Source organism: Monodon monoceros, unplaced genomic scaffold (assembly GCF_005190385.1).
Source record: "Monodon monoceros isolate NGI ecotype Baffin Bay Population unplaced genomic scaffold, NGI_Narwhal_1 Super_Scaffold_3, whole genome shotgun sequence".
NCBI classification, from domain to species: domain Eukaryota; kingdom Metazoa; phylum Chordata; class Mammalia; order Artiodactyla; family Monodontidae; genus Monodon; species Monodon monoceros.
The window spans coordinates 94,763,205-94,776,671 of record NW_021703780.1 but is presented as its reverse complement, the minus strand read 5'-3'; the positions used below and the strand labels follow the sequence as shown (position 1 = coordinate 94,776,671).

General features: G+C 39.0%; 1 protein-coding gene across 4 annotated transcripts in view; it reads left to right on the top strand.

Moving 5' to 3' along the window:
• Positions 1-13,467, top strand: part of RAD18 (RAD18 E3 ubiquitin protein ligase) — a 116,793-nt gene that overhangs the window by 34,478 nt on the left and 68,848 nt on the right. For all 4 annotated transcript variants that reach the window (XM_029244090.1, XM_029244089.1, XM_029244092.1 and 1 more), the window contains exons 5-6: positions 8,302-8,639; positions 12,563-12,662. In XM_029244090.1, coding sequence (XP_029099923.1) covers positions 8,302-8,639; positions 12,563-12,662 — 438 coding nt within the window. The remainder of the gene's footprint in view (positions 1-8,301; positions 8,640-12,562; positions 12,663-13,467) is intronic.

Here is a 13,467-nt window from a genome sequence, read left to right as displayed (position 1 = left end):
AGGAGTATTGGAAATAATTCCAGAGGTTTTCAGGCACAAGGCTGACATGCGGATCTTACATTTTCTTCTAACTTTTGGCCTTTATTTTCAGGAAACAAGTGTTTTGTGTTCTTTTTTCCCTTGACTCTTTTTTTTTTTTTTTTTTTTTTTTTTGCGGTACGCGGGCCTCTCACTGCTGTGGCCTCTCCCGCCACAGAGCAACAGGCTCCGGACACGCAGGCCCAGCAGCCACGGCCCACGGGCGCAGCCGCTCTGCGGCATGTGGGATCCTCCCGAACCAGGGCACGCACCCGCGTCCCCTGCATCGGCAGGCGGACTCTCAACCACTGCGCTACCAGGGAAGCCCCCCTTGACTCATTTTTATTTAAAATAATGTTCTTAAGAAACTGTTGTATTGAACAAAATTTATTTAGATTATTGTTGTCCAAGTGGAACATCATTCTTTTTTTATTTTAAATGAATTTATTTATTTATTTTTGGCTGCGTTGGGTCTTCGTTGCTGTGCGCGGGCTTTCTCTACTTGTGGTGAGCAGGGGCTACTCTTCGTTACGGTGCGCGGGCTTCTTACTGTGGTGGCTTCTCTTGTTGCAGAGCATGGGCTCTAGGCGTGTGGTGCGGGCTCTAGAGCACAGTCTCGGTAGTTGTGGCGCACGGACTTAGTTGCTCCGTGGCATGTGGGATCTTCCCCGACCAGGGCTCGAACCCGTGTCCCTGCTTTGGCAGGCAGATTCTTGACCACTGCGCCACCAAGGAAGTCCCTGGAATATCATTCTTGACCTAAACAAGAAAATGTTGTTTTTGTATTTTTGCATAGCAGCCAGTCTACATGTATATTATATGTTTTTACAAATTGAGAATATAGAGCGTTATTTATTGCTTTGCATGTATATTATATTTTTTTAGAAATTGAGAGTATAGAGCATTATTTATTGCTTTGGTTTATCCACCATCAAGGTATGAATTTTTCTCCAGGTACTTTATCCAAGTTTAAAAATTTAAACAGGGACATCCCTGGTGGCACAGTGGTTAAGAATCCGCCTGCCAGTGCAGGGGACACGGGTTTGAGCCCTGGTCCGGGAAGATCCCACATGCCACGGAGCAACTAAGCCCGTGTGCCACAAATACTGAGCCCACGTGCCACAACTACTGAAGGCCGTGTGCCTGGAGTCCGTGTTCCACAACAGGAGGAGCCACTGAAATGAGAAGCCCGTGCACCACAACGAAGAGTAGCCCCCTCTCGCCGCAACTAGAGAAAGCTCGCGTGCAGCAGTGAAGACCCAATGCAGCCAATAAATGAATGAATGAATGAATAAATAAATAAATAAATTTAAACAGATGATAATGGATAATTCCCTTAGCATCTCACAAGAGTATGTAGAGTATCATTTCACCTTTCCTTATGGTATAGTTTAAAGCATACTGGGTTTGGGTTCAGGCAGAATTAGGTTCCAGTCTTGACCCTACTAGTTTTGATACGAGTGTGATCAAGATATTAATCCTTTTCGGCTTCTATTCCACATCTGAACAATGGGAATAATATTGTTGACACTTTGAGGAATTGTAAGGATTAGAAATGAAGAGGTATATTAAAAGATATATAGCATAGTACTGTATCTGGAACAAAGGAACCTAAGAAAAGATTCCTATCATTACTATCTATATATTTTATCTATTTATATTGTGGTGCCCTGTTATACATATGTGCGTGCCCTAAGGAGCTAATGAGACCTTGTGCTTTGGTGGTCCTCTGCCTGTTTGACCAAATGGTCCTAGACTGCCGTTTGCATGTTCCAGATTAGAACAGATATTTTCAGGGACATTTACTAGTTGCCAAAGTCCATGGACTTGATTGCATGGATTTTATGACTGCCCATGTCTACCCAGAGGCCTGTTTTCACTTTTGATTCTTAGCCACATTCTGAAGAGATAAAGTTATTGTATAGTTAACAAATGGGGAAGATTTTCCTGTATTTTATTGTCACAGTTATTCTGAAAGTCCATAATTCATCCAATTTGAATGTCTGTGAGGAATGCTGTTAGGCGTTATAATGCCAACTCACCTTAATATACAGGAGTGATGGAAAGTGAAGGAAAAATTAGCAATTCAGTCTGAGTATCAATTTTGGAATTAATATTTTCACACAGCTCATTTTTAAGGTATGTGAATTGCCGTAAACAGCCTCATGGTTTTAAATACCAGTTGTACGTTCATGGCTTCCAGATTTATATATCAGCTAGATCTGTCTCCAGGACATCATCGTCACATATCCAACTGCTTATCTCACACCTCTGCTTGGACCCCTTAAAACCAGAACTGAACTGATTCCCTCTGCTGCCCCCCAGGCCCCACTCCCAATCTGCTGCTCCCACAGTCTCGCTCATCTCAGTAAATGGCAGCTCCCGCCTCTCTCCCTCAAGGCCAAAAAACCTTGGGGTCATCCTTGACCCCACTCTTTCACACTTGGTCTGTCATTCCATCAGTAAGTCCCATTGGTTCTATCTCTGCTCTCCTTCCAGAATCTGACAACTTTCCCTCACCATGCCAGTCCTGTTCAAGCCAGCGTCAGCCCAGATACGGTGATTACTTCTTAGTGGTCTTACCTCTGCTTTTGTCCTCTTACAGTCCTTCTGAGGGCAGCAACCAAACCGATCCTTGAAAATAAAAAGTAGGTCATACTGCATGTCACTCAGATGTGGTTTCCCATCTCATTTGGAGCAGAACCCCAAGTCGTGTCGATGGCAGTCCTCTGGGCCCTGCAGAGTAGGCTCCCTGACTTCCTTGCCTGCTTCTCTCCGCCAGGTCAATTAGCTCCAGTCACACTGGCCTTCTCCCTGTTTCTCAAACATGTTAATCACACTCTGACCTTAGAGACTCTGCTTACTGTTATTTCTGAGTGAAAGTGTTTCCCTAGATGTCCACACAGTTTAATCCTCTACTTTCTTGGGCTGTGTTTTTCATAGGCATCTTCTCAGTGAGGTCTTCTGTGACCATCCTGTAAAGAGTATCAAGCTTATCCTCTCCGAATTCATGGCTTCATCGGCTTCCTTTTTTTCATAGTAATTTTCACATATGTTGTGGGTGTCTATTCTCTCTTCCCTTACTATAGTGTAAACTTCGTGAGGACAGAAACTATTTTGTTCTCTATTGTATTTCCACTGCTGAGATTAGCAGGCACCTGAAGAAGTTAATGAATTTTAATTTTAGCATGGGGCATAATTTTATTATTGCAGTGGTGCAGCTGTCTGCCACGTTCTTCATTGGCACGTGTTGAAGTAAGAGATCAAATTGGAAGACTAAAATTCGTCTCAATTGTGAGTAAAAGCAAAAAGGAGTTATCTCTAGGGTAGACACTTAGCTGAAAAGGTATACTTGTGTAGCCGCATGGAAGTGATTTATCAGTGATAGTTTTATCCATTAGTTGGAGAGTGTGTCTTTTACTTTGTCATAATGAGACGAAAGCTTTTCTTAGAACCTTCTTTGTACCAAATCCACATCCTAGAAGAAAAAGAGACTTAATGATTGTGGTTCTCTACTTTTACTTTATTTCTCTTTCCTCGCAAAGACGAAGAGCCTGAATTTTTTTTTTTAACCTCCCACTGTAGCTTTTATTTATTCACTTTCAAACTTTTTATTGTGGAAAAGTTCAAATATATATAAAAATAGAGAACATGGTGTAATGACCCTCAGGTACACATCACCTTCCTTAAACATTTATCAGCTTATGGACGTTCTTGATCTTCTACACATCTACTCACCCTCTTTCAACCCTGATTATTCATTTAAAAATATTTAATAGTAATGTTGAAAATAGTAGATATGCCTGTTAATCTAAGGACATATTTAAAACGATCAAAGCATTCAGAGTATGACTGGCAATTAAATATGATATACAGCAGGATATCTTGTTGTAAATAGAGTTTTTGTGGGTTTCTGTAAAACTGTAAAGCAGAATAAGATATGTACTGCTTTTTTCTTTTTGTATTATTTCCTGCCCAGTGAAGTAACTAACCCCGAGGTGGTATGAGTGTTAATAGAGTAGTTTTATTGACTTCAGGCCAACAGAGAAAGGGAAATTCCGTAAAAATATATGTCGTTGTGGTAAGCATTTGGTCTTTTTCTGAATCTTTTGAATTCAAATGATAGTATATGGATTATTTTTTCCCTGTTTCCATATTGATAGACATTTGGGCTGTTTCTGGTTTTTGTCTATTATGAATACTACTGCTGTGAACATTCTGGTACATATCTTTTGGCATGTATTTCTTTTGGCATATATCTAGAAGTGTAGTTGCTAGGTCAGAGACTAGGCATTCATTTATTTGCTGGTATCTTTAAAGCTAGTTTCCAAATGGTTAAAACAATTACATTTCGACCGTGAAGTATGAGAGTTCCAGTTGCTCCATAGCCTCACCAACAGTTGCTATTCCTGGTCTTTCTAGTTGTAGCCTTTCTCATTAGTATAGCAGTGAGATTTTAAAAAATTATTGTTACCGTTTTTATTTTTACTATTTCTTGATTTTTTAACACTGTGGTAAAATTTACATATAATGAAATACATGAAGTCTGAATTTTGATCATTGAATTTTGATAATCATACATCTGTGTCATTACCATCATAGTCAAGATACGGAACATTTCCATACCATGACTTCTTTATTCTGCTTCTAGTCAGTCCCACCCCCATAGACCATTTGGGTTTCTATCATCATAGATTGTTCTTAAACTTCATGTAAGTGGAATCATACAGTATACGTTTATTCTTTTCTTTTGCTTCACATACTATTGCTGTTATTCGCCTATGTTATTGCTTGTGTCGGTATTTTCTTTTTTACTGCTGAAGAGTATCCATTGTATGAATACGCACAATGTGCTTATCTATACCTCTATTGATGAATTTGAATTGTTTCCAATTTATGGCTAGTATTGTAAAAGCTCCTGTGAACATTTGTGTGCAGTCTTTGTGTAGGCGTCTATTTTCATTCTTTTGGGTATATATCCAGGAATGGAATTGCAGGCTTATAGGGCAGATGTATATTGAACTTTATAAGGAATTGGCAAACAGTTTTCCGGTTGGATTGGACCACAGTGAATTTCAGTTGCTCCACATCCTGGTTAATATTTGGTACTGTTAGTCCTTTTATTTGTAAGCATTCTATTGGGTGTGAAATGGTAACTCATGGTGGTTTAATTTACATTTCCTGATGACTAGTGTACCTTTTCATGTGCTTATTGACTCTTCTTTTTATCTTTGGTGAAGTGTCCTGGTTTCTTAGCCAATTTAAAAAAATTGCATTGTTTGTCTTTTTCTTATTGATTAGTGGTTCTTTATGTATTTTGGTCAAATATATTTTCCTTCCTGTCTGTAGCTTGCCTTTTCATTTTCTAAGGGTGTCATTTGATGAACAGACATTTTAATTTTGAAGTCCAGTCTATTGTCTCTCTCTTTTTCTTTCTTTCTCTCTCTCTTTCTGTGTCTCTTTCTCTTTTTTATAAAATGATTATAACTTTTTTTATAATCCTGCCTAAGAAATCTTTGCCTACCTCAGGTCATAAAGATTTTTTCATATGTTTTCTTAGAATTGTGGTTTTAGCTTTTATAGGTAGGCCTATGAACCTATTCAAGTTAATTTTTAGGTATGATGGAGGTAAGCGTCAGGATTCATTTTTTTCTCAGCAGATATTCATTTGCTCCAGCCCCATTTATTAAAAAGACTCACTATATTACCACATCAGTTTTCTTTTGGTTAGTGTTTGCATGGTACATCTTTTCCCACCGTTTTTTCCCCAGTCTTCCTGGGTCTTTATATTTAAAGTGTTTTCTTTTAAACAGTATATAGTTGCATCTTATTTTTTAATCCAGTCTGATAAGCTTTGTGTTTTAACTGGAGTCTGTATCCATTACATTTAATTGATTACTTGCTCTCTGTTTTCTCTTTGTCCATTTGTTCTTTTTAAAAAAATTATTCCTTTCCTGTCCTTTTTTTGACTATTTTTATTATTTTATCTCAAGTTTTGGCATTATACTTCTTAGTGTTGCTCTTTTTAGTTTTTACTGAACAAATTACAAAATACATCCTTAACGTATTATAGTACTAACCATAAATTAGTACTTTTATCATGTCCTGAACAATGCAAGAATTTTATAATATTTTTGCATTATCTTAATGTCTCTTTTTTGCTATGTTAGAGTTATTTTACTTCCATGTATGTTATGAATTCCACAAGCCATTGCTAGTGCTTTTTAAAAGTCAATACTCTTGAATTTAACCACATATTTACCTTTTCTCGAGCCTTGCTGACATTTTTTTGTGCTTACATCTACGCTTATTTTCCTTAAGCTGAAGAACAGTTCTTGTAGTAATTCTTGTCTCTTGGTGAGGAATTCTCTTAGCATTTGTTTGCTTAAGAATGTATTTTGCTTTCATTTTGGAAGAATATTTTCAATAGGAATAGAATTCATCTGTGTTTTTTTTCCTGTACTTTTTTAAAACTAAATTTTAAAATAAATTTATTTATTTGTTTATTTTTGGCTGCATTGGGTCTTTGTTGCTGCACGCGGACTTCCTCTAGTTATGGCGAGTGGGGGCTACTCTTTGTTGTGGTGCGCGGGCTTCTCATTGTGGTGGCTTCTCTTGTTGAGGAGCACAGGCTCTAGGCACACAGGCTTCAATAGTTGTGGCATGTGGGGTCAGTAGTTGTGGCTTGAGGGCTCTAGAGCACAGGCTCAGTAGTTGTGGCGCGTGGGCTTAGTTGCTCCAGGGCATGTGGGACCTTCCCCGACCAGAGTTTGAACCCGTGTCCCCTGCACTGGCAGGCAGATTCTTAACCACTGTGCCACCAGGGAAGCCCTCCTGTACTTTTAAGATGTCATTCTGTTATCTTCTTGCTTCCATAGGTTTTGTTGACAAGTCAGTGATATTTCTTACTGTTATTTCCTTAGAGCCATGGTTCTTAACTGAGAGTGGTTTTGCTTTCTCTTTACCTCTTCCCCCAGGGAACATTTGGTGATATCTGTTTATGTTTTGGTTGTCCCAACCTGGGGCAGGGGTGTTATGCTATTGATATTCCTACAAGGCACAGAACAGTCTCTTACAGCAAAAAATTATTTGACTCACAGTGTCAATAGTGCCAAGGTTGGGGAACTGTGCCTTAGAGGTAGTGTGTCTTATTTTTCTCTGGTTGTTTACAAGATTTACTCTTTATTCTTTCATTTTTCAGCAGTTTGATTATCATGTGCCTAGGTTTCATTTTGTTTGTTTTATCCTTTTTTGGGATGGGTTTTAATTCCCTCTTACAGCATAGAATTTTAAAAATTCATTTGTCTATTATTTTCTTCTTTTTTCTTTATTCATCATGTCTCAATCATAGTTCTTTTGAAGTTCTTCTAATGCCACTCGGATCACCTGGATCTGCTTCTAATGACTATTTTATCTCTTGATTAGTAGCTTATTTCTCTGCATGTCTAGTAATTTTTGAATGTTTGTTGAATGTGGATGTAATGTTATAGAGGCTGTGAATTACCTTCCTTTGAAAAATGTTGAATTTTGTTCTGACATGCAGTTAAATTACTAGCTCTTCACTTTCATTCTGTCAAGGTTTGGATTAGTTTTTTGTTAGATTTGGTCTATTTCACTTTTGTTTCTATTTCTAGAGTGTGGTCCTTCCCTGGCCTTTGTGGGGTTTCAGCTGAACGTCTAGGGTCTTTACCAAAATCTCTCAGCTTTGGCTGGGCTCAAACTCTAACAGCTTTCCAGCATTGACCTTTAGAATCTCAGCTTCCCGGCATCTGCTTCCTGCCGGGCCTCCTATGGCTTCGTCTTATGCTTCTCCAGCCCTGGAGATGATCAGGAATTGATGAGCATTTCTCAACAGACTTTTAGGGTATTCTGTGGCTCCTCCCTGCCCAGCACCCTGTCCCTCCAGTCCTAGTGATCTTTGCCCAGAGCTCTAATCTCTGTTCCTTCCACTGTGTTGACTATAGTCCATGCTTACAGACAGTTTTATATGTTCTGTTTAGATTTAAAATTATTTATGGTTGGAGAGTAAGTCTCATATGAGCTATTCTTTGTGACCAGAATCTGAAGTCCTCCCATTATCTTTTATAGACAGATGAACTGCTTTTAAAATCAGATTTATTGCTTTGTAGTTTAGTCTAGAAGAAACACTGGTTTTGTTGTCATTGTAGAGTAAGTTCTATATTTCGTAGAAACAAGTGTTGAGAGCACAGCTTATGTCAGTTAGGTTATTATGTATACAGAAGTTGAGGTCTTAATTAACTGTTATGTTTTCTTTGCTTCAAGGAATCATCTGTTGCAGTTTGCCTTAGAGTCACCACCCATCTCTTCTGCTTCCTCCTCTTCAAAGAACCTTGCTGCCAAAGTGCACACTTCTGTAGCCTTCAGACATTCATTAAAGCAAGGAAGCAGGCTAATGGAGAACTTCTTGATTAGAGAAGCTGGTGGTTCTGTGTCAGAGTTGCTGATAAAAGAGAATGAAAGCAAATTCAGCCCTCAAAAAGAGCTGAGCTCTTCTGCAAAGACCAGAGGGACACCGTCCGTAGAAAAGTCAGCTCCAGGTTTCTCAGAGGCTAGTGTTCCTGAGACACCCTCTACATCGGCCTTGAAAGAAGTTACTAAAGGTAGGAAATTATTTTCACATGTTTGTTTTCTTACTTAAGAGAAACCTTCTCATCCCACATGACTTAATATATAAGCAGCATTTTTGAGGGGGAAGGAATGGGAAAGGGCAGACCCGCTTTCATCTTGTAACAGCCTCAGAGATGGATGTAGGCAGTGCTTCCAGATGTGTTCTCTTTCTGCCTCATAGAATAGGAATTCAGGCTGACGGCTGGAAAAGTGAAGCCGTTTTAATTAGTTCGTACTTCACGTATGACGTACCTTTCTGTTTTTCAGCTTTTCATTCCCCCCTCATCCTTTATATCAGTTCCAGTTTAACCTTAAAGAGCTCATTTTGTCTTAAGGTATCAGCACTTGAACACTTCTAAGCTGTTCTGAGTGGCATTTATAGCCTTAGACAGTTTGACCACTCCCTTAGCTGTCTGACCTTATTTCTCACCTCTCCCTCTCAAAATCCTTCTGCCATAGCCAAGCTGATCTCCCCACTATTCCTTGAAAACACTCGGGCATCGGAAAAGTACAACGTGCAGGCCAGATTTGGCTTGTCACCCGTTTTTGTAAACAAGGCTTCACTGGAACACAGCCATGTCCATTTGTTTACCTGTTGTCTATGGCTGCTTTCATGCTACCTGCCATGGTTTATTGGCTGTGACAGAGACCATCTGGCCCCCAAAGCCTAAAATCTTTACTACCTGCCCCTTTGCTAAAAATGTCTGCCAACCCTGTTCCACCTTTCCAGACTCTATCCAGATCTAACCATTCTTTGGTTATGTTACATAGTATTGATTTCTCACATTACTAAAGTACTACAGCACTTGTTTTCTGGACTGTTTTGTGTATAGTTGGCTTAACTTTTTGATGATTAGGTCAGCTTGTTTATTCTCTTGTTTCCATATCTTCTTGCCAGTGAAGTTCAGAGCACCTTTTAGGTAGAAACTCTGTCTTAGATATTTTTGGTACGCCCATACCACACACAGTGCAGGGCTGTTAGTGGTTACTAAACTTAGGTTGAAATTAGTTTATTAGTACTCAAGTGTTTAAATTTCATATGGCTATGTGAATTTTTTACTTACATTTCCTAGGATATCTTATCTTTTTCAATTTTTTTTTATTAATTGCCACTTCTTATTATATGTTTTTAAGTTGATAACATTTTCCCTGTAGCAGAACCTTTTTTCCAAGCGAAATCTTGCAGTGAACCATAGCATACAAAGTGGATAAAATTGGCCTTGCTCCATTAAAGTGGATTTGGAGGGTCTGGGGATTGTGCTCTCCACGTGAGCTCCCCCTGCATCCCTGCCTGTTAGCCATGGTGGCCTCTAGGCCCTGAGATACCTCCACAGGTCCCTTAATTTCATCAAACAGTTTCAGAATGATTGTGTTTCCACTTTTTAACGCTACACTTGTATAGGCATACCTCAAAGAAATTGCGGGTTTGGTTCCAAACCATTGCAGTAAAGCAAATAATCACAATAAAGTGAGTCATGAATTTTTTTGTTTCCCAGTACATATAAAAGTTATATTTACACTATACTGTAGTCTGTTAAGTGTGCCATAGCATTATGTCTACAAAAACAATATACACACCTTGATTAAAAAATGGTTTATTGGGGCTTCCCTGGTGGCGCGGTGGTTGGGAGTCCACCTGCCGATGCAGGGGACACGGGTTCGTGCCTCGGTCCGGGAAGATCCCACATGCCACGGAGTGGCTGGGACCGTGGGCCATGGCTGCTGGGCCTGCGCATCCGGAGCCTGTGCTCCGCAACAGGAGAGGCCACAACAGTGAGAGGACTGCATACCGCAAAAAAAAAAAAACAGTTTATTGCTTAAAAATGCTGACAGTCTCAATTAATCGTCAACAAAGGAAACAGGAATATAAAATGGAGAAAAGACAGTGTCTTCAGCAAGTGGTGTTGGGAAAGCTAGACAGCTGCATGTAAATCAATGAAGTTAGAACACACCCTCACACCATACACAAAAATAAATTCAAAATGGCTTAAAGATTTAAATATAAGACATGACACCATGAAACTTTTAGAAGAGAACACAGGCAAAACATTCTCTGACATAAATCATACCAGTGTTTTCTTAGGTTAGTCTCCCAAGGCAATAGAAATAAAAGCAAACATAGGGGAATTTCCTGGCAGTCCAATTGTTAGGACACAGAACTTCCACTGCTGAGGGCCTGGGTTCAATCCCTGGTCGGGGAGCTAAGATCCCACAAGCTGCCTGGTGCGGCCCAAAATAGAATAAAATGAAAGCAAAAATAAACAAATGGGGCCTAATCAAACCTAAAATCTTTTGTACAGCAAAGGAAACCATAAACAAAGCAAAAAGACAACCTATGGATTGGGAGAAAATTTTTGCAAATGATGTGACTGACAAGGGCTTAATTTCAAAGTATACGAACAGCTCATGCAGCTCAATAATAAAAAAACAAAACCCAATCAAAAAATGGACAGAAGACCTAAACAGACATTTCTCCAAAGAAGACATACAGATGGCCAACAGGCACATGAAAAGACGCTCAACATTGCTAATTAGTAGTGAAATGCAAATCAGAACTACAATGAGGTACCACCTCACACTGGTCAGATGGCCATCAAAAAGGCTGCAAATAACAAATGCTGGAGAGGGTGTGGAGAAGAGGGAACACTGCTACACTGTTGGTAGAAATGTAAATTGGTGCAGCCACTGAGGAAAACAGTATGGAGGTTCCTTTAATAACTCAAAATAGGGTTACCATATGATCCAACAATCCCACTCCTGGGCATATATCCAGACAAAACTATAATTCGAAAAGATACATGCACCCCTATGTTCATAGCAGCACTATTTACAATAGCCAAGACATTGAAACAGCCTAAATGTTCATTGACAGATGAATGGATAAAGAAGATGTGGTGCATATATACAACGGAATATTACTCCGCAATAAAAAAGAATGAAAGAATACCATTTGCAGCAACAGGCATAGACCTAGAGATGATCATACTAAGCAAAGCAAGTCAGAAAGAGAAAGACAGATACCATATGATGTCACTTATATATGAAATCTAAAATACGACACGAACATATCTACGAAACAGAAACAGACTCACAGACTTAGAAAATAAACTTATGTGTACCAAAGGGGAAAGGGAGTGGGAGGGGGATAGATTAGAGTGTGGGATTAGCAGATACAAGCTGCTGTATATAAAATAGATAAACGACAAGGTCCTACTATATAGCACGGGGAACTATATTCAATATCCTGTAATAAACCATAATGAAGAATATGAAAAAGAATAGATATATGTATCTATATATATGTATAAGTGAATCACTTTGTTGTACACAAGAAACTAACACAACATTGCGAATCAACTCTACTTCAGTTAAAAAAAAATGCTGGGACTTCCCTGGTGGTCCAGTGGTTAGGACTCCGTGCTCTCACTGCCGAGGGTCTGGGTTCAATCCCTGGTCAGGGAACTAAGATCCCACATGCCCCTAGCTGTACATACCCTCACCTCACCTTCCTCCTGTGGCAGGTATATCTTACTCAGGTGGTTAAGATTGCTTCGGTGCTAAACATGAATGGGTCCTAAGACGGGAAAACTTAATACTGGTTTTATAGCTTTGTCACGCCTTGTTAGAAAAGATTTAACTAAAGCATTTTCTAAAAAACAGATTTCCAAACTTCTTCGCAGTCTCTTCCTCTAGGCCCAGGATTCTAATTATGTGACTTTCCACCATGTAGCCCTTACCCAGTAAGCAGTCTATTCTACTCCTGCTGCCCTGAGGTGTCCTTTTTCTCTTCTGCTTTTCCAAGTGCATGTTAAGGTTGGATTCCTTTTTTTATCTTAGTTGCTGAAAGGTGTTGGGTTATATTATTTTTGCTCTTTCCACAAATAATAAAATCTCTTTCTCTTTTTGAAAAATACAGTGGATTGTCCTGTTTGTGGGGTTCATATTCCAGAAAATCACATTAACAAGCACTTAGACAGCTGTTTATCACGTGAAGAGAAGAAAGAAAGCCTCAGAAGGTAAGAAAGTTAAGCATAACCGTTGAGCTACTTTAGCTTGTTGCCTCCTGTGGTTTATAAAATGTGAGCCAACTCCACTGGCCCTCCTTGTCCACTCTCTCCTTGTTCTTTCCTCAACTCCCACCTTGCCACATATAAGTAACTTTATTATATGCTAATAAAATTTGACTTAACAAGAAACTAGTGATTTAGAATTCAGTTCTTTTTAAACTTGTTTTCTTCTCTTAGAATTTTAGAACTACCATAAAGCCCTTGGCCCAAGAAAGCAAGGTTAGACTCTGAATATAGAACACATCAAATCTGTTTTTGGCTCTTAGGAAGCTCAGAAGTTTAAATTTGTAAAATCTAGCTTTTTCAAAGATTCTGAATAGTTAATTACTATATACACATGACATACTATATACACATGACAGTAAAAGGTACAAACGACACCTGAAAGTAACACAACATTGTAAATCAACTGTACTCCAATAAAAATTAAAAAGAAAAAAGGTACAAAAGGGTATTTTTTTTGCCTTTTTTTTGTTGTTTTAGAAAATATGGCATCACTTATTCATTCAACAAATAGTTAAGCACATAACCGTGCACCAGGCATTCTACAAAGCATTGGTGGATCACTGGTGAATGAAAGTCAAATTCTCTGCTCTTAACACCCTTTTGTTCTGGAAGGATGCAACCAGTAGGCTTGCATTTTGAAGGCAGTGGCTTTCTCTGTTATTGCATATGTAGAAGCTTGCAGTTGTATAGTTTGTCTGTGGGGCAGACTCAAAAGGGTGTGTTTGAAATGTAGAGTGTGTGTGTGTGT